The 27,499-nt window shown below is 39.1% G+C and overlaps 1 protein-coding gene across 1 annotated transcript; it reads right to left on the bottom strand.

Moving 5' to 3' along the window:
- Nucleotides 1-5,748: 5,748 nt before the first annotated feature.
- Nucleotides 5,749-27,009, bottom strand: LOC124253482 (phosphoacetylglucosamine mutase-like). The gene is given in 19 exon segments (XM_046687279.1): nt 5,749-7,502; nt 8,577-8,628; nt 9,159-9,280; nt 10,600-10,722; nt 11,525-11,588; nt 12,046-12,101; nt 12,805-12,903; nt 13,904-14,020; nt 14,736-14,779; nt 15,218-15,298; nt 16,548-16,590; nt 16,853-16,999; nt 17,002-17,005; nt 17,336-17,468; nt 18,050-18,123; nt 20,260-20,355; nt 22,239-22,368; nt 25,363-25,433; nt 26,894-27,009. Coding segments are annotated over 19 exon segments (1,644 nt in total). The 5' UTR covers nt 26,995-27,009; the 3' UTR covers nt 5,749-7,415.
- Between the last annotated feature and the right edge of the window lie 490 nt (nt 27,010-27,499).

Raw genomic sequence — 27,499 nt, 5'->3', positions numbered from 1 at the left:
GATATCTCTTTCACCATGCAAGCGACTCATTAACATAAAAGTTTTAAGTCATTATCTTAACAATGAGCATGGGATTTGTGTAATTTTCTCTCATATCAATATTGTGTATTTATGTCATTCATTGTGTGATTAGAGTGAAAGGATTAGAGCGAAAGGATTAGAGCGAAAGGAATAGAGCGAAAAGATTAAAGCGAAAGGATTAGAGCGAAAGGATTAGAGTGAAAAGATTAGAGCGAAAGGATTAGAGCGAAAGGATTAGAGTGAAAGGATACTGCAGCTTTTTCAACATTTCAAAAGGTAACATTTAGGATTTGTCTGTAACATATGCTCACATGTCAGATGTGTTAATATGTAACCATTTAATTAATTGATGTATCTTTTGTTGAATCAGGTTTATAGATCTAATATTGAGAAAGATACTACCAAGCATTTTGTATGAAATTGTTTGGATTTGCGTCCCTGAATGTGTAGAGATGCAGTTTTCACAACAAAAAATGTGAAGCAGCTGAAAAATGTGAATGCTTTGTCAATTTATGTTTGTGTCATTCGCCAGGCTTTCAAACATCACAGATCACAATCATCTGCTGCATGTGTACAAACATCATTTTATGTAAATATGTGAACATGATGAAGAATAAATTGTGTGATGTTTCTTTCTGTAGTTGTCACTGATTCAGAACCAACAGCTGGTCTGAGCCAAAGTCCCGGTGAAGAAGCTTGGTTAGAAAGGCTCTCCAGAAGTTAGTGGTGTGTGGTGCTGTGCATTGAGCTCAGGTCACGAATCAGTTGAAGTTAAGCAACGTCGAACGTTTCGCAGCTTGTCTCCTGAGAGTTTCTGGGACTTCAGTCCTGCCCCACAACGAAGCACATGTGATACATGTGGTCTCACCTTAGGCAAATGAGTTTGTTCAAAATTGCATCTGTTCACCCAGCAGAAAATGGGTACCCGGTTTGATAAAGTCATGTGACTATAACCTTCTAACGCCTAACAGGCAGCTTGGGTTATCCAGGGTAATAATAATCAGATTCTGATTACAGCATCCAGTGAGCAACTAGTCAGATGGATACTAGGCGCTATATGAATGAATTATTATTATTATTATTAAGAAAGGATACTTTTGGGTATTGGGTGGTCAGATTCGGTGACATGGTTGATTTCCTTTCAGCGTATCCCAATTGTGTGGATTATTACTCGCTATATCTGTCTCTGGATATTCTAATCAGATTCGGTTGATTTCCTTTCAGCGTATCCCAATTGTGTGGATTGTTACTCACTATATCTGTCTCTGGACATTCTAATCAGATCCGGCTTGGTGGGTAGTTTAGTAGATATATTGTTCGTTTATTGTGCTGAAGCCCCATGTTCGATTCCCAAATTGGTACGTTATGTGAAGCCCATTTCTGGTGTCCCCGGCCATGATATTGCTGGAATATTGTTAGAAGTGGCATGTAAGCTCACACACCGAACAGGTGCACAGCATCCCATGGTGTCATAGAAATTGACTTAAAAAAAGGATTCTAGCACGACATTGTGTGATACTCGATTCTGATTGGCTGAGAGCTCATCAATACCGTACTTAAATGGCAGGTTAAGACCGCTAATTAAAGTGACCGATTCACCGCGTATGAATACAACGAACTCGTTGACCCTATTGTTTGTAAACAAACATGTCGGACATCGGCAATTTCTATCTCGGAAGCATTTTTGGTGTTTTTGAAGTAAAAAGCGAATGGTTTGAAGAAGAATTCCTTGACCCTAATCCCAGTAAAGAAACTACAAAGCTGGAAAATCTGTCAGCAGCGCAAAAGCGGCAGTATATTCAAACAGGGTCCAGATCTACGTGTTTTGACGTCGACAACACATGTCGGCCCACACGTCCTAACCTGACCGCTTCCGTCCCGGCCGTAATGCCCAGTCCTTCCACTTCCACTGTCCATGTATCCCACATAAAACGTGGCATGTCAGGTGTTTTCAAACTGGGAATAGTAGGGTGGTTATCAACAATTATCTCTGTGAATAAAGTTAGCGGCGACTAAGCTTAGTGAGTTCACGGCTTGAATTGGGGCAAGTCGATTGTCATACAGTAGGGAGATCAATAATTTGCTTGAGACAAAATCAAATAATTATACTTGCTCACTGTATAAACTGTATTGTTTTTATTTATGTATGCTACTTGTTACAAATACAAGCATACTGGTTCCTGAAATAAAGCATTTATGTTGTTGAAAATGTCTTATTTTGTTCATTACACAACCTGCCTCTCAACGGGATGATTCCAAGCGATTTCCAGGAAAAAGGCCCCTTTACGCCTTGTGTTCTTGCGTGCCAAACAGTTTGGTTTTAAAACGCTTATCAGTCGTGCTAGAATGAAGATAAAGCTACTCTGTTTTCAATTTTGCGGTCCTTTATCGTTGATTTAAGACTGCTAAATGTTCAATATAAAACCTCATGTTAACACGTTCGGTTTTTAAATTACATTTAGCGGTCTTAAGTCAACGATAAAGAACCGCAAAACTGAAACAGAGTAGCTTTGTCTTCTAATTAGTTGGCGTAACTACTCTTATCTAAGAAGCTGAGGCAGCTATTCAAACGGTACTCAAGGTACTACAAAGGTCCAGTAACTGAACGACATTCAATAATGTGTCTAAATGACTTTCATAAGGCTACTAGTGCTCAACTCTTCCTTGGTGTATATACCTTTGAAGTATTAATAAATACAATATTATTTTCCTCTAAACATGCGAAAAACAACAAACATCATTTTGAAGTGGCAGTATTTTCATTACAAAAATACATTTGAAGATAGTGGAAGCAAAATCCCTCAACCAAGCTTCCAACTCAATTCCCATAACAAAAAGCATTGTCAGCAACAGTACAGCCTAATCAATGATAATGTGACTGACACACTTTGACACTGTGACACCAGTAAGGTGACACTTGTTCTTAAGACAACACTGGCATAAATAGATCAAATCAACCAAGAGATCATTGATACTCCTGCTTGTAGGGCTGGCTGAAAAGATTGATAATCAGACAATCGTCTATAGGAAAATATTTTAGATTATCGGCATGAAAATGTGTCATCGATAATATAATACATTTACTTTTGTGCTAGAATAAAGTTTTGATTTACGCATATGATACACAAAGTTAGGTCTTTCTAAATTGTGCAGGTTGCTTCCATATAACATTCAGGAGTCTGGTTGGTTAGTAAACATGTGACCACTCACTAGTGATGTGAAATATAATAAATTTCTTTCAGATTTTTGGGGCCTTTTTGCACAAAGACTTTTCTCTGATATTTATCAATAATCGATGGATATAAAGTTAACGGTTGTCCATTTCTATGATCTACTTGATATCAAGCTCGACAGCTTAGTAATAAATAGCAATATGTTTCAGTTGTGAAATAATTACATATCTCGTAATTGATAAAATTGTCACTTCCAACCATAATACAAACCACATTTAAAGTCAGTTGAAGAATAACAATGAACAGAAGATTTATCAAAACATACATATGCTAACACAAATGATAGATAGATAAAAATCATTCTTGCAATAGAGCTGTACAGTCGATACTATTGAAAATATAATTTTCTATTTCATATTAACTTATCTGACTGATTGTAAAATAAGCTGATGTCATGGTGAGATGTCATTCATTCATCTACCTGTCTCTTTGTTCCACATCTCTGAACCAATGTCGTGTCTCTAAAATGATTCACAATAATTCTGGTCCAACATTAGACAGGGGCGGTGTGGTAGCCTGTTGGTTAAAGCATTTGCTTGTCACGCCGAAGACCCGGGTTTGATTCTCCACACGGTGTGTACAATATGTGATATTGCTGGAATATTGCTAAAAGCGGCGTAAAACCAAACTCATTCATTCACTCAACTTTAAACATGCACACAACAACTGTTTCATTATTTTTTTATCAAATGACATATTACTATCATGCATCCTTTTTACAGAGATGGCAACAGGAAAATCTATTTTCAGCTGAAAACTTAAAATTGTGTCATCAAATGGGAGGTTTAAATTGATCAATTTGAAATAAAATCGGCAGAAACTGGTGGATGAGCAGAAAATTGCCATCCCTGTTTTTTATAGTATTACATTTATAAACGACCTATGGAACTCATTTTTGTATGAATAATCCCTGCGTTCGTGTCTTAAATTACACAATCACTTGTCATCATTTCCTTGTGGCGCTGAAGGTGCCGAGAGAGAGATTATAACTCCTATAATCTCCAGCTGGATCCTTGTGTCTATATTCCTGCAGATAACTTTCTTGCTTTATAGTAGATGAGTGAGTTTAGGTTTACGCTGCTTTTAGCAATATTCCAGCAATATCATGGTGGGGGACACAAGAAAGGGCTTCACACAATGTACCCATGTTAGGAATCGAAACCTGGACCTTCTGCGTGACAAGCAAATGCTTTAACCACTAGGGTACCCCACCCTGTATAGTACATGAAGTACAGTTATGGATATGTGATAATTATCGTATATATATGAAATATAACACGAATGTATCATAAAGAGCTGCCATACACCAGAGCATCCTTCTTTTCTCATCACTTGTTTTAAATATTTTTTCTGTTTTATATACCGGTACTACATTCCTCCTAACACTCTAGAGAAACATGTGCCTAAGAAACAGTACATTTTTTAAATGAAAATTTTCACAAACCGCTCAAAGAACTGATCATGCAAATGGATAAATGTTGTATTGTAGAACAGTGCAAAAGTAACAAGTGTTAAATGGTAAATCTGCTGTGGGTATGTTTGGCTAAAAAAAGCCAACATTAAAAGATAGGAGGCCCAAAGCATTTATCCTGTATCTTCTTTCATAAATGTGATTATATGCATGCTAATTATTATTTTATATAAATATTGTAGGTTAAAGTTGTTAATTTTGCATATGAAAGAATAAATGTTTAGATCAGAAACAAACAAATAAATATAAATAGTGAATAATCTGTCTTAATACAAGTTCTTGGCAATCATATGGCACAAAGTCTTGATTGTGCAAAGATACAAAATAAATGATAATATTGCTTTTGTGTAAATTATTCTCATAAAACTCAAACAGGGATACATCCATCCAAACAAACACAATACATTGCAAGTGATTCCATGACATCTGAAGCACTTAATTTGCATTTTTGTCTCCAAACACCATAACGATTACGCCACTCACACTGAAGGAAATATGTTTTCTGATTGGTTGATAATAGACTGGGTGCGGCATGTGTTTCATTATTCCGCTGAACGCTGTCACAGACTCTGTACAGTTGTTTGTAATTTTCTGTGTGTTGATAAAAATATAAGCTGTCTGTAAGGGCATCATTTTTTTTTAGGTGTTTCAAGTAGCTACCAAATTCTGAACATAGGTCGGTCGGTCGAGAAAAACAAATTATAAAGACAAAATTATCTGAACAAGGTTCTTGATTCTCATTTACTGTAGTCCTAATGAAAATTTCTCGTGTTCTTTGGACCTGTTGGCTTGACTGATTAAAAGATAAAAAAATTATATGACGAGGCGGTACGTTTCATGATAAATGGAAAAAAAGGAGATGTTTTTGGTGTGTGTTTTTTTTTTTGGGGGTGGGGTGGGGTGTTAGTCAGCAATAAAATTAGAAGGTCAGGCGATGAGAAACACAGAAACAAAAATGCTGCCCTAAGCTACAACTGTTGCTGTATTTGTTTATAAAAGTTATAAACAATATGCCAACTGTTGTTTTTACGTTCATCAACACAGAGAAGATTGAAGTCAAGTAAATATAGAATGAAACCCTGATGTGATGCAGGTCTCAGACTTTTACACTTTGGAGTAACCCATGAGCATGGTTACAGGGCTGACAAAAACAGAAACAGAACAAGGATGAACTCGAATTCAAAGCCACAATCATAGGGCCCGTAAGTAGGTCATGACACTTCGCGAGACCTAGTGCTTCCGGGGACAAACAACGTTTCATACCTTTTCAAATGGTCTCATGGTTGTCAGTTGACAGTAAAGAACCGATAATACTTGGAGGAATAACGAATTTCCGATCTAACCATCCCCAAATTAACCAACTATTACGACTGTCAACAGCTGTGACAGCCAGACATGGTTGTACACTTGGTCCAGTCTAGTAAAGTCATAATTGGCAGTAGCGCAATTTGGAACTAGAACTGGTTCTTGAATAAATGCTTGTCCCTGGAAATCTCGTACTGGAAGTAAGCTGGGTTTATCTCGCATATCATAAGTTGGCACGCACAAAGGGAGCCGGGAACCAGCTTAGTACCGGATGTAGCACCTCATGAGACTTACAGGGCCTATAGGATGGTGTATCCAAGGGAAGCAACTCTGCATGGCAAATTGCATCACCTTACCCAACTGGGCCAACCTTACACCCCCTACTGTGACAAACGTCAACCATTATAAGGCCACAATACATTAATTATAAGACTTCCATCTCAAAATGTTGAAAATTAGTTGGCAGCAATCTTGTTACTTACGTGCAATGTTTGTAAACTGTTAAAGAGATCATGTGTAAATACATGTCAAATATGACTCCCATGAAGCATACATGTTTGGACACGGAACATGGTGTATCTGTTTTGTCAAAGGAAGGGACCACTGATAGGGAATTTCGTTACTGGGACCTGAGAACAACAAGATGAAGAAGATGAAAATCTGACAATTAATTTATCACTGCCGAATATCTCAACAGACAGTTGCATACGAATATGAGATCAAACCATCTCTCAATAAACCAAAATCAATCCCCATTCAAAATATGATAATTGTCTACAAAACAGAAGAATTATAATAAATATTACAAAATTAGCTCTGACAAAGTTTAACATCTGTTAAAATACTTCAAGGAATGATAAGTGTTGTGTTTGGGCAATGTAAGTTATTTAGTATCAGATCAATTTCTTTCAAAAGCTCCCTGCTAAAACAGCTGCTAATTAAGCCAGTATGTTTTGTGTGTCAAGCTTATTAAAATCAAATCTTTCACTCTGATATTACATCCCTGTGAATGAAGTTTTGTGAACTTTGTAATCAAACAGTCCTGAGGATTCTAAATTCTCAGCTTGAGTAAGAATCTGAATGCACATCCGCATATCTGATTGCCATACCAAAAAATGAACTAAAGCAGACATCCCGGAATGTAAACAATAAAAGCCTCCTCATTATACTGTTGTGGACATTTTATAAGCCCTGATTTCTACACCTGAAAGGTAAAACCATCACAGGAATATTTGTGTTCTCTCTGTTTTCTTTCGTTTTTGTCAGACACAAAATTTCTGAATCAAGGGGTAAAGAAAATATGTTGAATCTTTGCAAAAGATCTGATCTTAACAAGATTGTCCTGCATGTAAGCTTGTGTGTGGATGTTCTACACATCACAGAGGTCAAGGCTTGACCGGCTTGTCTCCAACTCCACCGGCCAACTCGTACACCTTCAGGCCCACTTCATACGCCAGGCTGTCCGCAGATTCCTGCCACAAGTAAAGATATTTAGTATCAGACCAGTGAGCAAAGTGAAAAGACTGAAAACCAAAGCCCCAAAATATCTAAAGGTCTCATTCTTCAGTTATGTTCTAGCCACATGATAAAGGCTGTTTCTAGATTGAGTCTGGTCTAGATAAACCTGTGGTTGATATTGTGAGCAATGTCAGTCCTTGAGGGGTATGTTGATAAGATATCAATAAACAGAATCTCCATGACATGATTGTCTGTTTTCTTGAGATCAACTCTTAACACGGAATCGCCACGATGGTCTGTTTTCTTGAGATTAACTCTTAACACAGAATCACCACTGGGTACTACTGGGTACTAGGATAAAGCACAACTCCGAGGTTATGGTTGGGAAAGTAAGACCTGAGACCGGAGGGCGGGGAGAAGTAAGACAAAGAGCATGTAGCACTCGAGGTCTTTCTTCTCTCCACCCGATGGTCAAGGGCTTACTTTCCCAACCATAACCGAGGAGGAGTGCTTTACTATACATATAAACCGTCAATGATGGATAATTAGATGATCATGTAATGAAGCTACATAAGAATAACTGAAGCGCAAGTAAAATCAATCTCATGACAGTAACTATAAATAGATAATTTAACCCTTGTATCTTTGTCGGCTCGGTGGCCGTGAGGTAGAGCGTCTGCTTTATAACCTGTCAGATGCGGGTCTACTCCTGCTTGGGAAAACATTAACACTTTGAAATTGATCTTTGACGATATTTTTCAATTGATTTCAAACACTCACATATCATCTGAATTAGAATATTGATGTAAATATAGAGTTAGGAAAATAAAACCTGGGAAGAGGTCCTACTTTCAAAAAGTAAAACCTGGAAATAGGTCTTACTTACAAAAAGGAAATCCTGAGAGCAAACAAAAACCTCACATGCGGTTATTCCGGGAAAGGAAGCCAAGCTTAATATATAGTGAGAAGCACCCTTCAGGTTTATATATACTGGTACTTCACTCTGGTACTACATTCTGTGGAACCTATAGGACACCCCAAGAACAAAACTCATAATGATTTTGAAAGAAATGAGAAATGTCACTGACCCGTGTATCTGCCTCTGAATATACTCGCACCACATCCTCTGTTCCCGAGGGCCTGGAAAACAAACAACAACACGGTCAAGAACATTTGTTAAGGAAAACAGGTTTTATCGTTTAGTTCATGCCCTTCATAATGAGTGAGTGAGTTTAGTTTTGCAGGGGCGGATCCAAAGGTGGGATGGGAGGTGCAATATTCCAGCCATATGGTGGCGCTGTAAATAATCGAGGTCTGGACCAGACAAACCAATGATCAACAGCATGAGAATCGATCTGCACAATTGGGATATGATGACATGTGTCAACGAAGTCAGCGAGCCTCACCAGCCATCCCATTAGTTACCTCTTACGACAAGCATGGTTGCTGGAGACCAATTCTAATGCCCTTCTTAGAGATGTGTCGGGTATCAAACGACTGACCTCCCTGTCTTAAGGTAGATGCTCCATCCATGGAGAGGCGGTCCGTCAAATACTGCTGCATTTATTAACACTAACAAGTTCTTACTTTATGTAACTTGTTTTCTGTTGTGACTAAACGCAACACTAGGCACATTTGGGGCAGAATCTATTCTGTGAGACGGGACTGACCTGACAAAGGACCGGCCCTGTTTGTAGCCAGTGACCAGTTGGTCTATGGCAGCCTGGAGGCCTTCTGGAGTGACCACTTTCCTCTCTGCATCGGTTGTGGTGATGGCTGTTCGATCTGACACCTGAGGAGCAGAGGGATCACATTAGGGACCGTTCATAATTTATGGCTTTGGTGTGTGTGTGTGGTGGGGGGTGATGATTTTAAGAGGGGGGGGCAGCAATTTTGTACATAAAAGTATGTTTAAAATTATGCTTAGAAATTATGGGAAGGAGGGCGGGTCATTGATTTTGAACATGACATGCAGGGGGTGTCACTGATTTTGTACATAAATTTTAGGGGGGGTCATTCACATTGTACATGCTTCTCCATAAAAATCATCATCACCGCCCTAGCTATAAATTATGAACGGTCCCTTATGATGATGTGATTATGTATATTTCCTGTCGGAAAATTATTATTATTATTATTATTCAGAGTATTTTAACATTTTCCTTCCATTGTTGGTACAGGTCTCTCTCAGTTCATCTCAAATCTAAAATAGACAAAATTGTTAACACTGCAAGTAAAATCGCTGGTGTCAGATTTGAATGTTTATCATCAATATAAGAGTGGCAAATCGTGAATCAAGCTGTCAAAAGCATATCTGACCGTACTCACTACTTAAATTCAGAATACAACCTCCTCCCTTCAGGCCGCCGCTACAAAGTTCCAATTGTGAAAACTAAGAGAGCCCGTACATCCTTTATTCCAAGTACCATATCTCTCTTAAACAAATGTGAAGATACCTAAATCAAAGAATTTATGTAAATATGTTTGGTATCTCTCTAATGTGTCAGTAGCTCTGCTGATGTAACACAAATTCCTGAAAAGGCATTAAAGTATTATTCTATTCTATTCTAAAATACACCTTTAATGTGGGGCATGCAGACAGTCTTCATAAACTCATACTACTTAAAGCAATCGGAGTGCATTAACATGAAATGGTCAAAATTTATTCCACTGACCTCCAACCCATCTCGTATTGACCTTGAGATGCCAGTTGGGTAGGTCAACAATTTGGATTTGATTTTTCTGTGGGTTGATTGTTTCACTGACCTATGACCTGTTAACCTTGACCTTGAGTTGTCTGATGGACAGGTGTGTCTAAACCATTGCCAGACTCACCTTGACCTTAACATGTCTGTGGGAAAATCATGTCCCTGACCAATGATCTGACTCACTTTGACCTTGAGTTGTCTGATGGACAGATCTTGCTGATTCATGACCCGACTCACCTTGACCTTAAGATGTTTGTGGGAAGATCATGTCCCTGACCTATGACCTGACTCACTTTGACCTTGAGTTGTCTGATGGACAGATCTTGCTGATTCATGACCCGACTCACCTTGACCTTAAGATGTTTGTGGGAAGATCATGTCCCTGACCTATGACCTTACTAACCTTGACCTTCAGTTGTCTGTTGGGCAGATCTGTGTAGCATTTGTCCCAGTCCTCAATACTCCAGCCTCTAGCATACAGTATGGCATCCACAATCAGCATGTCTGATATAGCATCCCCAACAGTCTGCAATGAATTAAATATATTCATGTCAACCTCTACCTCTATGGCAAGGCAAATCTTAAATGAACTGTAACAGTTTCTGACTTGTTATTTCCCATTTTCAGATAGTTCTCAATCCTGGAATACCAAGCAGACAGACTGCTGATGATGGAAGCATGTGTGTCCTAAAGTGTCAGGAAGTGTTCCCGAGTTTCGGGGATAATTTTAAATCCCATTTCTACCAACCCCTGCACTGATGTTGTTGGAATATTTCTAAAAACAGCATAAAACCCAACTCACTCAATCACTTAAAACTAAAGGCTAAAGAAGCTAATGTCTCTGTTGTGAGTGAGTGAGTGAGTGAGTTAGAAATTAACGTCACCTCGGCAATATTTCAGCCATATAGTGACGAGAAATGTTTTACATAAACAATAAATTAAAGTTGCTGAATAATCAGTCATCGAAGGCCTGTAAAATAACTAGAGTATCACAGTTTGAAGTAAAACTAGCGTAGAAAGTTAAAACAAAGAGCACTATTTGGACAATACAATATAAAAAAGTGGCTAGAGATCGCCAACAACTGAAGGGAGATCACCATACTAGGGACCATGGGGACTTACATTACTTTTGCTACCTGCATGGACCCTAGCTGGATTTACACCATCCCTCAGCAGCTGGCGTTGATGCTGACATTAAGCCATACATTAAAAACACAACAATACTATGACTAAAAACCTGGTACACTTAAACTGACTTCAAATGTTTTGGGACTTACATCTCTGTTGTGAGAAACCCACATGTTTGTGTTTATTCTCTATGTACAGACCTGGTTTATGACATCCATTAAAACGGCAAGCCTCTTTGCAGCCATCTTTTGTTCTGCAGTATTACTGAAATACAGACAACACCATGAGACATCACATTCTACCAGCTGTAACCTACAGTTGTGCATCAACAGGAACTTTAGTAAAATAGTTCTTAGTTTGCTTTCTCCTTGTCAAACCCTCATTTAGATATCAGCTGTTGAATCAAACTAATGAAAAAGTTCACATGGGACAAGTGTAGCCTAAGGTCTAAGGCACAAAATCTGTGTGCAGAATTGTGTCAATTAACACACGTGATTCATATGATTCCCAGGTTCATATCTCCATTTCGACCTGGTCAGCAGGTCATTTGGACACTTTCCTACTATATTTGGTCGAAAATCTGCAAATGTTGAAAAGGGAAAGTCCTAGTCCTGAGAAATGAACCTATAATGAAATTTACAAGTTTTTCTCAATTTTAAAATTTGGTCATTCTAGTGGTCTAGGTCTGAACTCTGAACAAAGTGTCATGAATCTGCCTTACCTGTCACTTCCTGCTGCATTTAGAATTTGATCTGTGGCTTTGTCATTGAAGATTACCTGGAAACACAGAACAATGTTATTACTGTGTATTGGAGACACTATATAAACTGGAATCTGTTTAATCTGGATGATGTTTTGGCTATAACAAATTACATTTTTATATTATTTTATTTATTTATTACTTACTATATTTTCATCACTCCCCATCTAACAACCTGCTTCATAATCATTTAAGTAACCAGATTGTGTTTAATGCTTTCATTTGTAGGTAATTGAGTATATCTCATTCCGTATTGCATTCCAAGTTTTGTATTTCGGAGGGGAGATAACTGGACATAAAAGGCATGTGTGGAAAGCATGTTTTAAGATTGAATAGCATTGTTGTCTGTATGGTACATATCCCAGCATTTAAATTAAGAACATTGAGGTGACCAAATGCATACCTCCATTATATTCAAGCTATATGATAGCAGTGTGTAAATAATCAAATCTGTACCAGATAATCCAGTGATATTCACAGCAACACTGCATGCATTCGGGTCACAATGACACAACTAAGTCACCTAGTCTTAGCATCCCATACATATATTCTTTTCACAAACACCATAGACTGAGAATAATTCTCACATGGAATTCTGCTTATTTTTTCCCAAAGTACCCAGAAACAGAAATCTAGCAAACAGATCGTTCTTGTGCACCTCCAAACAGTATAAGGCACAATTACCATGACAACCTAAAGTACAATGATTTCATATCTTACTGTTCCATGGCCGTTAGCTTCAAAGTAGACACCCACGTCAAAGTCCTTTGCTTTGTGGTGGAGATGTTTCACGCCTGTGGGGACACAAGCAACTGGTACAACAACAATCCTATTGCTTTGTGGATGGAGATGTTTAGCTGGACTATATGTGGGTCACATTAGCAACTGGTACTTTCTGTAACAACAATCGATGGGATATATTATGGCGGTCAAATGTGAATATCTAGGAGGGATATATCATATTTTTATCATGGTTATTGTCCTGACATCACACTGGACTATAAGTGTTTCCATGTCCCTTGCTTGTTGACACAAGCCGTGGTTTTTGGAACCACAATCGCAGGATATATTATCATGGTTATAGTTCTGACACTGTACTGGACTTTAAGTGGTCCCAAGAACTTTGCTTGTTGACACGAGCGATGGGGACTTTTTGGAATGACAATTGCGGAATATATCATAGTTCTGACACTGTACTGGACCATAAGTGGTCCCATGTCCCTTGCTTTTTGACACAAGTGACTGGGACTTTCTGGAATGACAATTGCAGGATATAATATCGTAGTTATAATATACGTTTTGACACAAGTGATAATATACGCTGGATCTAATGCCATTCAAAGAGCCCAGATCGAAGTATAAATGCCTTGCTTGTTGATGAAATTATCCTCATCAAACTCTAACCTGGATGTTCTCCCATTCTTTTAGTGACTGAACAATGACTTAAATATCAAATGTTGATAAAACTGACTTGATATTTAAGTAATACTGTAAAGACTTCCTGAGTGGTACAAAGTTGCTTTGCAACATAACTAATTCAAGAGTTCAATTTAAAAATGAATATTTTCCATTTCCTCCAGAAAATCAGACAGTCAGTTCCCTATATCAAGGCTGCATTCTCCATAAGGAGTGGGCAGTGGGGTAGCCTTGTGGATCAAGCATTCCTTCCACCACGTCAAAGACCTGAGTTCGATTCCCCCCAGGATACAATATGTTAAGCCCATTTCTGGTGTTCCCTCTGTAATATTGCTGGAATATTGCTGAGAGAGGTGTAAAACTCAACTCACTCACTCACTCTTCAAAGGAGCATCATAAAACTTACCATTTGTTCTGTGATGTAGTTAGTAGAGCTGCCATTGGCATAAGCTGTCTGTACTAGCCCCAGGTTGAGGGTCAGGCCGCTCTGTGTGACCAGCTCCTGGAGGTAGCCGGCTATCTGTCATGGGAAGAGGAATAATTCATTGTCCGTATGGTATACACTACATGTTACATGACCTTGCTGAAAGCCATATGGTGGCGGTGTGGAGTCTTGTGCATAGAAACCAGGTCACAAATCAGTTGAAACTAGCAACATTGGTCACGGAGAGTCCTTGGATGGTCGAGCATGTTTGGCAGCATGACTTGTGAGAGTTTCAAGGTCTTCTGTCCTGTCCCACAACAAAGAACATGTGGTCTCACCTAAGGCAAGTGAGTGTGTTCAAAATGGCTTCAGTTCACCCAGTAGGTGTCTACATCCAATGCCAATCTCACCCAACAACTGTTTATAACTATCTGACGATTTAAATCTTGTCAAAAAAGGAACCTATATCTACAGTTTCAAACTCTGTGTCAGTCAAATTTGGAAACAAATTATTATTTTGTTAAAAAGTAGAATTTATAAAAGATCTTATATCATTAAATTCACAGGTATGTAAGACTGCATAGATTCCAGTAAAACTAAGCTTTATCTATTTCACAGAGTTTTTAGTGAAAAACAAGAAATCTCCACAATGACAAAGAGTTACATCTGTATCAACATGAGTGAGAACATCCATAATGCCAAACAGATTTACATTTACATTTCCTGTAAGCTTTGAGTGGAATATCAGCCTCTTTGCACTTTTACATAAACTTTAAAGATCACTGTTCTTCTCAGAGATTATTCCACTTACCAAAGCAGCTTGTTTATCTCCATCTAACATGTGAAACTTGCCAGCTGCAAGGCAAAATGTTATACTCTAAAATATATAATTTGCTAATTTGCTCACAAACATAATTAGCAACAACCATGTTCTTTTAAATAAATAAAGACAATGTTGATGACAAATGTACTTATGTGAAATATAACCTCATAACACTGACAATACTTTCTGTACAACTAACCCCATCAGAGTGACAGGTCTTTCATACTGACTGACTGACTGAGTTTAGTTTTACGCCGCTTTTAGCAATATTCCAGCAATATCACGGCGGAGGACACCAGAAATGGGCTTAACACATTGTGCCCATGTGGGGAATCGAACCCGGGTCTTCAGCGTGACGAGCCACTAGGCTACCCCACCGCCCCTCTTTCATAACAACTAGCCAATATAAAAATGATCATGCTTTCCTAACAACTAACTGTATCAAAATGACTACATTCCTAACAACTAACCCTGGTCCTGGAAGAAGTACATGATTCTGTCTGCGTCACCATCAAATGAGATACACTGCCTCCCGGGCTCAAGTGTCATTCCTGGAACACAAGAAAACAGCCTGATTTCAGTTTCTCATAGTTGACCAAGTGACATGAAGCATTATTGTTAGAAGCTTTAGTTTGAGTGTGTGAGTTTTGTTTTACGCCGCACTCTGCAATAGTCCAGGTACATGGTGGCAGTCTGTAAATAATCAAATCTGAACCAGATAATCCAGTGATCAACAGCATGAGCATCAATCTATGCAATTGGGATACGATGACATGTGTCAACCAAGTCAGCGACCCTGACCACCTGATCCCGTTAATCGCCTTTTATGACAAGCATGGGTTGCTGAAGATCAATTCTAACCCTGATTTTCATGGGTTAACAGTACCAGAAGTGTCAAAGATATGTTTCAACACAAGGATAATCCTTGTAAATACTGTTATATCTATTCTTGGCACTACTTGGGATCAGTGTTTAAGGTTCTGCCTTCAGAACACTGACCTTGTGTTATTTTTGGGGTGCTTTAAGCTGGACCATATCATCTGAATGTTACCAAGGGAGAAAACTCAGGGGACATATGACTGCTTAATTACAATGAGAGCAACGTTTGGTGTTGATACTAACATCAGTGTATGAAATAAGGCCCGTCCTACTGCCCGAGACTGTCTAGATTTCTGACAGACGGTCTAAATTTACAGCTAGCCAGCCCGATGGTCTGGTAAATCTTTTTAGATGTTCCATACATCTGAGTAAATTCACCATATTTGGTCTGGTTAAATCCATTTTGGGCTGGTAAAATTTTGAAGTTACCAGCCCTGATGTCTGGCTGGAATTTTGGCTTATTTCATACACAGCTAACATCATTTTCTAGCATGTGATGCATAGAAATGGAAGGAATTCATATACATGTGGATGAACAAGGGAGACAATCCACATAACACTGGCGTTGTGTATGCTTGGAGTGTTCTTCCTTCAACACACTTACTTCTAAATGGTTGGTTGGTTGTTGTTTAATGCCACACTCAGCAATATTCCAGCTATATGGAGGAGGTCTGTAAATAATCGAGTCTGGGCCAGACAATCCAGGGATCAACAGCATGAGCATCAATCTATGCAATTGGGATACAAAGCCATGTGTCAATCAAGTCAGTGAGCCTGACCATCCGATGCCGTTAGTCGCCTCTTATCACAAGCATGGGATGTTGAAGACCAACTCTAACCCGGATCTTACTTGTAAATTCAATGTGCAGAAGTGAACATCATTTGTCAAGAAAACAAGTATTGAGCTAAAAATTTACTTACCTACTGGAGACGTCTGCTGAAGTTTGACAAAATCTGCTCCACACTGAAAAAAAAGTAAGAATAATAATGTCAAAATATGTCGTGTTGCAGGCATACCTCTATCAATATTATGAATTATATCCAAATGTTCTATACGAATATTTAGCATGGAACCAATTCTTACCAAAACATGTCCAGGGTGTCAAGATAAAATTTCAAAAGAAATTATGGCTATGTGATGTGCTGCCTATTGATACATGTCAAATTCATTCTGCACTTTGAATAAATAATAATTCCTCATCAAAATGATAAACACAAATATTCACCTGGAAATTAAGTTTTCCGCTGCTACCATCGTTAAACAGGTTAATCCGGAGAGTGTCGTTCAGATGTTTTAGGATAAGCTGTACTTTCAGAGCACCAACACCATTGGCTGCGTCCAGATAGAGGGTGTCTTGGTATGTTCCTTCCTTCCCTCCCTGAAACCAGACAACATCGGTTGGGTGTCTATCATTCGGTTTCAGCCTAGGAGTCATGATTCACAAATAGCGATACAACCAGCTTCAGCCAAGGAGTCATGATTCACAAATAGCGATTCCACCAGCTTCAGCCAAGGAGTCATGATTCATAAATAGCGATTCAACCAGCTTCAGCCAAGATGTCATGATTCATAAATAGCAATTCTACCAGCTTCAGCCAAGGAGTCACGATTCACAAATAGCGATTCAACCAGCTTCAGCCAAGGAGTCACGATTCACAAATAGCAATTCAGCTTCAGCCAAGATGTCAAGCAAAATAGTCAGTCTCACCATTTCAAATAGAACTTGATGAATGCTGATTCTGAAAGTTTCTCGTAATAACCATCTTCTGTTGGGGTTCCATACTTGCCCTGGGTGTTCTTGCAGCACACGATGTAGTGGAGCTGGGGGGTGGACAGCAGGCCTGAAGAACATACACAGGGGATCAGGGGTCATACAGTTGAACAGGGAGGGGAGAGGGGGAGAGGGGGAGAAGGGGAGGGTGTTAGCAGCCCCTGAAGCACATACACAGGGGTCAGGGTCATACAGTTGAACAGGGAGGGGGGAGAAGGGGAGGGTGTTAGCAGCCCCTGAAGCACTTACACAGGGGTCAGGGTCATACAGTTGAGCAGGGAGGCGGGGGAGAAGAGGGGGTGGGGTGGACAGCAGGCCTGAAAAACATACACAGGGGGTCAGGGGTCATACAGTTGAGCAGGGAGGGGGGAGAAGAGGGGGTGAGGTGGTCAGTAGCCCTGAATAGTGAGTGAGTATAGTTTTACGCCACTTAAAGAAATACTCCAGTGATATCACAGCGAGGTACACACAGAAATAAAGCTCAAGTCTCAGACATTTTGAATGTAAAAAAGTCTATTAGTATTTTCAGATTCAAATATGTTTTGCCTCAGTAAGTTATCACACTGGTGTCAAAGAATAGTAACTTCCTTACATGATTTTGTGAATTTGTAATAAAAAGCACCTCTACAGGACTTTTCATGTGAAACTTACCAAAATCCTGGAACTTTCCATCCAGTGCTTGGATCCCCTCCATCAAGGCGTGAGCCAGGGAGGCACTACTTGGCCTGAAAACAAGAATTAAGGAACTTTAGTATTGGTGCTTGTCAAGCCCATGTGAATGCAATACACAAAAAACAACTTCCATGACCAAAGTCACAGATTTCTCTAGACTTACTGATAGGCCTTTATTTGGTTCCAAGTCTGCAGCAAATGTCAGTAAACATTCCCAAACATGAAAAATAAATTCCCATTCACATCCATATTGTGAATACTAATGTTACGTCTTTATAGAAATATAACTTTGTATACTGATAACCAAAACAGATGGAGACACTACAGTAAGTTTGACATTACTTCATCAGGCGTGTTGAATACCATGTTCTAAGGCCTTCGATTAAGAAAAAAACAGCTTAATAATAATCCCAATTTTGAACCAAATCAAAAATAATATCCAGTATGCCAATGGCCCTTACTTTGGAATCCAAGGTAAATTTGTGGCTGTTCTACAAGGCCTTGTACATTGGTCGTAAGAAATATTTAGTGTGTTTGTGTGCAACTAGGGCTGCGCAATGTAACCGGTTCAGACATGAAATCGATATGCATTGCCAGAAACCGTATATGGTCCCTGGTATTGCGATACGCTGATCGAAAACCACTATTTCAACATGCATTCAGAAAACTTCGTACCACTCGGAAATCTTCGGATATTTCCGTTTTTCACACCAGAAGTCAAGTTACGTTTGGTTTGAAGTTGTGTTCTTACTTTTTGTTCAAGCGTTTTGCAATGTTTTGGATAAGAATGATTTCAATATTAACTCATTAATGACCAGTGATCTCTGTGTTAATGTTAAATTGTTTTTTTCCTTGTTTCATTTGTGCCAAATATTATATATTTTGTCATGATTAAATTTTTTATTAAAGCTTATTAAAAATTAAGCATAGTGATTTTGCTATGTTTTTGCTTTATAAATCAAGCATTAACTAATTAATTATAAGTAGTTTTTTGTTAAAAAGAAATTCTTGCAATATATTGCAATACATATCGCAATATATGCTTTCGCATCGCAATATATGAAAATTCTCTGCAATACCCACCCCTAGTGCCAACCCAGCAGATACAGAGAGAGGAGGATGTTACTCACATGGTTCAGCAAATGAAAACATGCAAATTGGAATTCACCTGAAACAACTTATTAGCAGAATCGTTACCATATATTACCATCTATAAGACGACCCCATGGATAAGACGACCCCCAAACTTGACCCTTAAAATCAGTGTCAAAATGGTGTGTTTCGTGCATAAGTCGATCTCCCGCGATGGGGTCCTAATCGCGGCAAACACAGACCACAGACAACTAGCAGTTATCAATAATTATAACTTTGGTCCACATTATTCAAAGAATTCACAATCATATATATTGCATCTACTCACGGATCAAAACGAAGTGTAGTTGACAGAAAATGCATAATATATTTTGTTTCTCTAAATATCATATTTATTGTAGCAACAAACTGGTTTGCTTATTTTACCCCATTCAACAATCACGAACTGATTACCGCCTCGTTTTCCATTGACTGCTAGTTTACAGTAACATCGGTAAAAATGTGTGAATTTAAATGGCTTACGTTTTTACCCCATTCCATGTGCGTACAACTTCTGCTTACCACGTCCATGAGGGTCTGTATAACCTTAGTGTTGATTATATATATTTTACAGAAAAACTGTAAATAAAATTACACAATGCTAGGATATATTTCTTTGGGTTAAATAATAGTATTCTGTATTATATTTTACTGATGACTGCGTCAGAATTCGTCCCGTTATATTATTGTGCATGTTTGAACTTGTTCACTGCTGATTGCTATTTCCGGCTCAGATACACACAGTAATCTTAATCCCTGCAAATAATACAATGCCCAACAAAAACAACTTAGAACTTAAAAGGTAAATAATCTTGTCTAGTGATGTTTAACTGCAAATTTGACGTCTCTACTGACAAAGTCGTCTTCAGTTGTTTGTTCACGCGAAGTGATACGATGTTGTTTTCTTACCCAAGGAAAAAAGTTTGTCGAAAGCTTAACCCATGGATAAGACGACCCTCTTCTACAGACTGCTTTTTGGGGTCCTCAAAATTTGGCTTATAGACGGTAATATACGGTACATTATATTTTGACTACCACAAGAAAGATGCGTAGCTCACCTGGTGTCTCTAGCATAAGATACGTGTGCTTCAACTGACATGTCAATCTTCTCGGAGGCAATGATCTTCTCCAAGATCTCTGAGATCTTCTCATCACTGGAACATCAGATAGTTGCTGTTCATATCAACTGAACAACAGTGGTATTTATGGGAACACAACACTTCAGGTTATATTTCACATGAAATGATATTTTACTGATTTTAGAAATTTGCATACACACTGTTTACACTTCACACCATGACACTTGCCATGTTTGGCATTATGGCTAACCACCAAATGCCCTACCTAGAATACGTGTGGTGTGTACACTAACCTGAAATAGTTGTTAGTGTGTACACTAGGTATGGCTGTGGATGTTAGTCTGTAGACTACGTGGAGCTGTGAAAGTCTGTAGACGAGGTAGGAGGTTAGTCTGCTGGATGTTAGTCTGTAGACTACGTGGAGCTGTGAAAGTCTGTAGACGAGGTAGGAGGTTAGTCTGCTGGATGTTAGGTCTGTACACTAGATAGGAGGTTAGTCTGCTGGATGTTAGTATGTAGACTATTTGGAGCTGTGAAAGTCTGTAGACTAGATAGGAGGTTAGTCTGCTGGATGTTAGTCTGCTGGATGTTAGTCTGTAGACTACGTGGAGCTGTGAAAGTCTGTGGATGTTAGCGAGGTAGGAGGGTAGGAGGTTAGTCTGCTGGATGTTAGTCTGTAGACTACGTGGAGCTGTGAAAGTCTGTAGACGTGGAGCTGTGAGAAGTCTGTAGGCTACGAGGTAGGAGGGAGGTTAGTCTGCTGGATGTTAGTCTGTAGACTACGTGGAGCTGTGAGCTCTGTAAGTCTGTAGGCAGGTAGGAGGAGACTTAGTCTGCTGGATGTTAGTCTGTAGACTTCACGTGGAGCTGTGAAAGTCTGTAGAAGGCGAGGTAGGAGGTTAGTCTGCTGGATGTTAGTCTGTAGACTACGTGAGCTGTGACTGTGACTGTGGAGCTACGTGGAGCTGTGAAAGTCTGTAGACGAGGTAGGAGGTTAGTCTGCTGGATGTTAGTCTGTAGACTACGTGGAGCTGTGAAAGTCTGTAGACGAGGTAGGAGGTTAGTCTGCTGGATGTTAGTCTGTAGACTACATGGAGCTGTGAAAGTCTGTAGACTAGGTAGGAGGTTAGTCTGCTGGATGTTAGTCTGTAGACTACGTGGAGCTGTGAAAGTCTGTAGACGAGGTAGGAGGTTAGTCTGCTGGATGTTAGTCTGTAGACTACGTGGAGCTGTGAAAGTCTCTAGACGGTAGGAGGTTAGTCTGCTGGAGCCTGTGAAAGAGTCCTGTGAGACGAGGTAGGAGGTTAGTCTGCTGGATGTTAGTCTGTAGACTCACGAGGAGCTGTGAAAGTCTGTAGACTAGATAGGAGGTTAGTCTGCTGGATGTTAGTCTGTGGAGACTACGTGGAGCTGTGAGTCTGTAGAAAGTCTGCTGGATGTTAGTCTGTATCTGTCTGTAGACTAGTGGATGTTAGTCTGTGGAGCTGTGATGTTAATGTTAATCTGTAGACTCACGTGGAGCTGTGAAAGCCTGTAGATAAGGTAGGAGGTTAGTCTGCTGGATGTTAGTCTGTAGACTACGTGGAGCTGTGAAAGTCTGTAGACGAGGTAGGAGGTTAGTCTGCTGGATGTTAGTCTGTTGACTAAGTAGGGCTGCTGGATGTTTGTTGAACAGACAGGGCTGTTGGGGTTAGTCTGAAGGAGTTTAGTCTGAAGACAAGGTAGGGCTGTTGGAGTTTAGTCTGAACACTAGGCAGGGCAGTTGGAGTTTAGTCTGTAAACAAGGTAGGTCTGTTGTGGATACTCTGTAGACAGGGTAGGTCTGTTGGAGGTTAGTCTGAAGACTAGGTACCTTACCTTTAGCCAATATTCTAGTTGATAAAAAACCTGCCCACATTCTAGTCTCTAAGTGCCCTACCGTACCTTCAAGTAAGTTGCCAACATCCAAGGTAGCTCACCTGACATTGGCCAGCTCGGTGCTGTACACCTCCCACTCTCTTGGCATCATCTCTCCCATGGTGTCGATCATCTTGACGCCGTTGTCCTCCTCGGGGTTGTGAGACGCGGTGATCATCATACCAATGGTGGCTGAAAGACATTACTGACAGACTTCAGTACAGGTTCATATAGGGAGTAAAATCTACAGAATGCTAGCACAGGGACAAATCAGTCATTGTCAGTGCTTCTTGGGGTTGTCATCATATGTTCCTGGATCACCATTTAATATAATAACTATGACAAAGTACTGTGACTATGTGTCCCAGTCCACCCAGCTATGAATGGGTACCTCGTAAGAATGGGAAAGCCACACTAACTCAATGCGCCTAGTGGCTGCAAAAGTTGTATGATCCCCAGGGAGTTGAGATTGATAATACGACATGCCGTTGAGATTGACATCCAGTGATCGAGGGAAAAACAAGGCGCCTTTGAGCAGCTGAGCTGGATATCCGCGCTATACATATGTATGCACGTGCGTGCGTGCATGCATGCATGTATATATGTATGTATATATGTGTGTATATATGGCCACTTCCAAGTGAGGGTGTTGTGTTTGTTTGTTTGTTTAACGCCACACTCAGATAGATTCCAGGTATATTGCAGCGGTCTGTAAATAATCAAGTCTGGACCAGACAATCTGTTGATCAACATCATGAGCATCAATCTACAAAATTGGGATACAATGACATGTGTCAACCAAGACAGCGAGACTGACCATCCAATCACAAAATAGGAAAAAATTAAAAAAGGGAGAGTGAACCATGAGAGTATTGCTTTACACCTCTTTTAGAAATATTCCAGCAACATCATCGAGGTGGACACCACTTGAATGGTTACTCTACCGGCCCAGAATTACTATACGTCCATAGGCTTATCATTCAGGACAGCCTTGGAGTAAGGCAAGGTTTTACGCCTCCATTTCAGCAACATCACTGAGGTGGATACCAGAAATGGGCTTCACACATTGTTCCTATGTGGGGAATAGAATCTGGGAGTGAGTGAGCTTAGTTTTATGCCGCACTCAGCAATATTCCAGCTATATGGGGGCGGTCTGTAAATAATCGAGTCTGGTCCAGACAATCCAGTGATCAATAGCATGAGCATCGATCTGCGAAATTGGGAACCAATGACATGTGACAACCAAGCCAGCGAGCCTGACCACCCGATCCCGTTAGTCGCCTTTTACGACAAGCATGGGTTACTGAAGATCAATATTCTAACTCGGACCTTCACGGGTTCGAATCTGGGACTTCATGATGATGAGCGAACACTTTACCACTAGACTAAACCCAGCACCCAAGAAAAGAGAAACAATTATTATATAATAAGGATACAAGGTATATATGTAACAAAATGTTAAATTCTGTGTTCTCTGTACTATATCTGGTGTACTTCACAATATCGTTAAAATATACACACTGTCGCCATGCTGTATTACATTAAGCTGCTGGAATATGCTGGGTATATATGATGTGAAACAAACAAACAAACAAACTTCAACTTATGTGTGCCCTATATGGAAAAAGTTTTCTATGCTCTGAAAATGTACCATGGGGCAGAGGGCTCTCTACACTATAACATAGTAAACTGACACAAAAGGCAAAGTTGATAGCAGAACACTATTGTAAACAAAACTACTGCATTACAGTTAGATATGGGTAGGTTTGCATAAAGTTTATAATGGTATACGACCATTAGCAGACCAAATTTACAGCTATACAATATTTCAACCACATTTAGTGTTGAGCACCGGAAGTTTGGGTAAATACAAACCAATGAAGAGTTCATGCTGCAGTTTCAGTCTAGTAGACACAAAACATTTTGGCATAGACTGGCACAGATACATTGAAAAGATAACTAAAGTGAGTGTGTCAGTGAGGTGAGGTGAAATTGGGTTTAACGTCGTGCTTGAGAATATTTCGCTCATATGACGACGTGCATGCGTGTGTATGTGTATGTGCGGCTGCTTGTACTAGCCCAGGCTGAAGCTGGTGTTATAGTGCTAGCCCACTGAGATACCATGCCGCAGTGAAGCATGAATACCCCACTCAGACACATTATACTGACTCCGAGCCGACCAGTCCTTGATGTACCCATTAATGCCGAGCGCCAGGCAGGGACCAACAAGTACCATATTCAAACGTCTTTAGGTATGAAGCGGTCGAGGATCGAACCCGCGACCTTCCGCTCTCCAGGCGGACGCTCTAACCACTACACCACGGAGGCGGTCGAGTGTGTGAGTGAGTTTTGTTTATGCCGCTTTTAGCAATATTTCAGATATATCACGGCGGGAACCAAGAAAAGGGCGTCATACATTGTTCCCACATTGGGGAATCGAACCCAGGTCTTCGGAGTGATGAGCAAACACTTAATCACTAGGCTACCCAACCAACCCAGACAACTAAAGGCTTGCTGAGTGGCAGATTACATAATTTCCAAACAACGGTTGCCAGTAGAAAATTATCTGTTTTCCTTGGCAGAAGGCAGTTCTAAGTTCTGAAACTTCAAGATGAGCACTGGAACCAGTCATGTGTTATCATTGTACCACACCAACTTGCTGGAAATGTGCTGTGTTTTTCCTTTGAGTGAAGGTTTGAATGTGTTGTTTAAAAGTGGTAAATAGATAAAGTAAATATATTAAGTCTGAGTAGACTAATCCTTAGTCTCTGAATATATATAATTTTGATAAACAAACAAATTCATTTTATATTGATAAAGAACCTCAGTGAGAAGGGAAATTCAATCCTGGGGAAATCTAGACCTGCTTCACGTAGGCCTTTAGCATTTCAAGTAGGGCTAGGCAGTAGGGTAAATAATGTGGTTCATGGACTGTGAGACAGACTAAAGTCCTGGCTATGTCCTTTGTCATTGACATTTGAAATCAACCATTTGATTGAGTTTGACCACCAGATTCAGTTTATTCTTCTCTTTCAATCAGCAGTGGAGTATTCAAACCAATTCTAAACCGGGCCTATAAATGACATGATTCTTTAAAGCCATTGGTCACACTGTTTTAGAGAGTTTAGTTATGATGCAAAGTAAACGCTGGAGTATTAACCTTAAACACTTATATAAAACAAATACCTTTTCTTGCCTTTGAAGCCAACACTGCCAACAACCCCATTCTGAAGATGACATGGTCCAGATCTTCGGCCCTAAAAACAAAGCAATCAGTTTTTAACTTTTTCAACAACAAAAAATATATTTATTATACAAATCTGCCTTAATTAGACAAAATACAAGCTACAACATGTGGGAAAGCAGTTATGTAGACATTTTTACTGATTGTATTTGCATGATTTATAAACTTGATCATTCAAATTTAAGTCAAAGGTAATGTCACAAATTTAAGACCAAAGCAAATTAGGATTTGAAGAGAAATCAATTTATTATGTAATAAAAAAATTTCAGTTACATTTTATACCTGTAATAATTTCTAAATGTTGGGATTTAGTCAATATTTTTATAGAACTTTCACTTCATATAACAGAATCTGTTTCCTTCAAATTTAAAATGCAAAAAGAAAAACACTAGTAATTTATATGATTGTTTTATAATCACAAGTTTTATTGACATAACTACAAAATGACCAGAATCTTTACAAATGGCTTTGATTTGATCTGACATGTGTGACCTTCTCCCCAGAGCTTAAAATCTTATCTTGACATGTGCTTCCATGTCAACTAGCGAGAGGTTCTAACCTGATTTAGCAAACATTACACAGCCCATGTAAATAAAAGCCGGACATCACCCCATGGCTTTCAAGTGCAGTTACACCTCTAGACAAGATGTTATTGATCTTTGAGCTCATGTTGGTAGTGCTACTCTGGGCAACTTATTCTACATCCAAGATTTCTCAAATTGTTTTATCAGAATCCCCTTCAATGGCATTGAACTCATCTTTTCTGACAAAATGAGTTCTGTTTTTCTAATATTTTCAAATCAAAACAAAAATATATCATTTATTTTCAGTGATATTTTTTCAAACAACAGTTTTATTAAATCTTGGTTATAACAAACAGTAATACCATCAGACCATGCAAAATGTAAAAGTCCCAAATGATTAATAAAGTCAAAATTATGTTGAACTAACTTAAAGAAGATAGATATTTGATATATAGAGAAATAAAACACATCCTTAAATTCTTTTGATAATATTAAACATATTTATGATTATAAAAGTAATGTTATTATTGAATAATGAAAAAAGTCAAACATTAATTAACATTTCCACACATATTTGTATATGTAATGATGTTTAAGAAAGAAAGAGCAAAAATATTCGTTTATAGGTAGTCCTGACAAAGTATTAATACACCACAAGGAATTCTACAAGCCTCTTCAAAGGATACCAAACTCCAAAAAGGTTTGATCTTAATACCCTTTTAAAGTGACACCTCTAAATGAACTTTAAAACACAAGTGTCATTATTTGACAAATTTAATTAAATATAGAGACGACAGATTTGCGCAAGGACATAGAAAATTAGTCTCGTGGAAAATAGCATTTTTTAAAACCTGAAGAATCTTGTAGCCGGTAATCTCTTCCTCGTTATACGCTAAATTCAACGAGGTTACAGATTGTCAGTGTCTAAAGTAATATATGATAGTCTTACTTTGTCCTAAATCCAGCCGTCCCATACTGAAGAAACTTATCTTGTTTTCGTGGATGTTTGTCACGCCCAACTCCACTCGCTTTCTGAGTTAAGGATGCCATCACTGCAAACGTATAAGGGAGATAACTCTGTCTAAACAGAAATCATTAACCCATGCCACGACAGCATTTGACAGGTGTGGAGGGGGCGTAAAATCTACTCAGCAGAATAGACCTGTTGTCTGTCAACATAACTTTTGGGACCCGTATTTTTTCGAAATTTAATTCACCAGATAATGTTCATGTGTATAGTGAAAGACGTTATCCCATGATTAAACAAGAAAAATCACTTTTTGAGTTTGTCATCTGAAATAAGATAGCTTTCCTTCATTGTTATCTCGTTCCTATCATGGGGGGTAACAGCGGATGGTTGAATGTCTGTCAACATTGACAGCATGTGCGTCAAACATGTTTCTGCATACATCACTATGGTAGTCTGTCATACAGACCCTGAAACAAATTTATCAAAGAAAGCCCATGCAGGTATAGAATATGTGGCAAGTCTAGATTTCCAGTTTCAGGTCAGTTAATGGGTGATAAGAATCCTTGCATGTGTTGTGAAATTCCA

This window comes from Haliotis rubra, unplaced genomic scaffold (genome assembly GCF_003918875.1).
Source record: "Haliotis rubra isolate DU_JTF1 unplaced genomic scaffold, ASM391887v1 Scf1142, whole genome shotgun sequence".
NCBI lineage: Eukaryota > Metazoa > Mollusca > Gastropoda > Lepetellida > Haliotidae > Haliotis > Haliotis rubra.
Note: the sequence above shows the minus strand (reverse complement) of the source record. Positions and strands in the feature narration are given on the sequence as shown.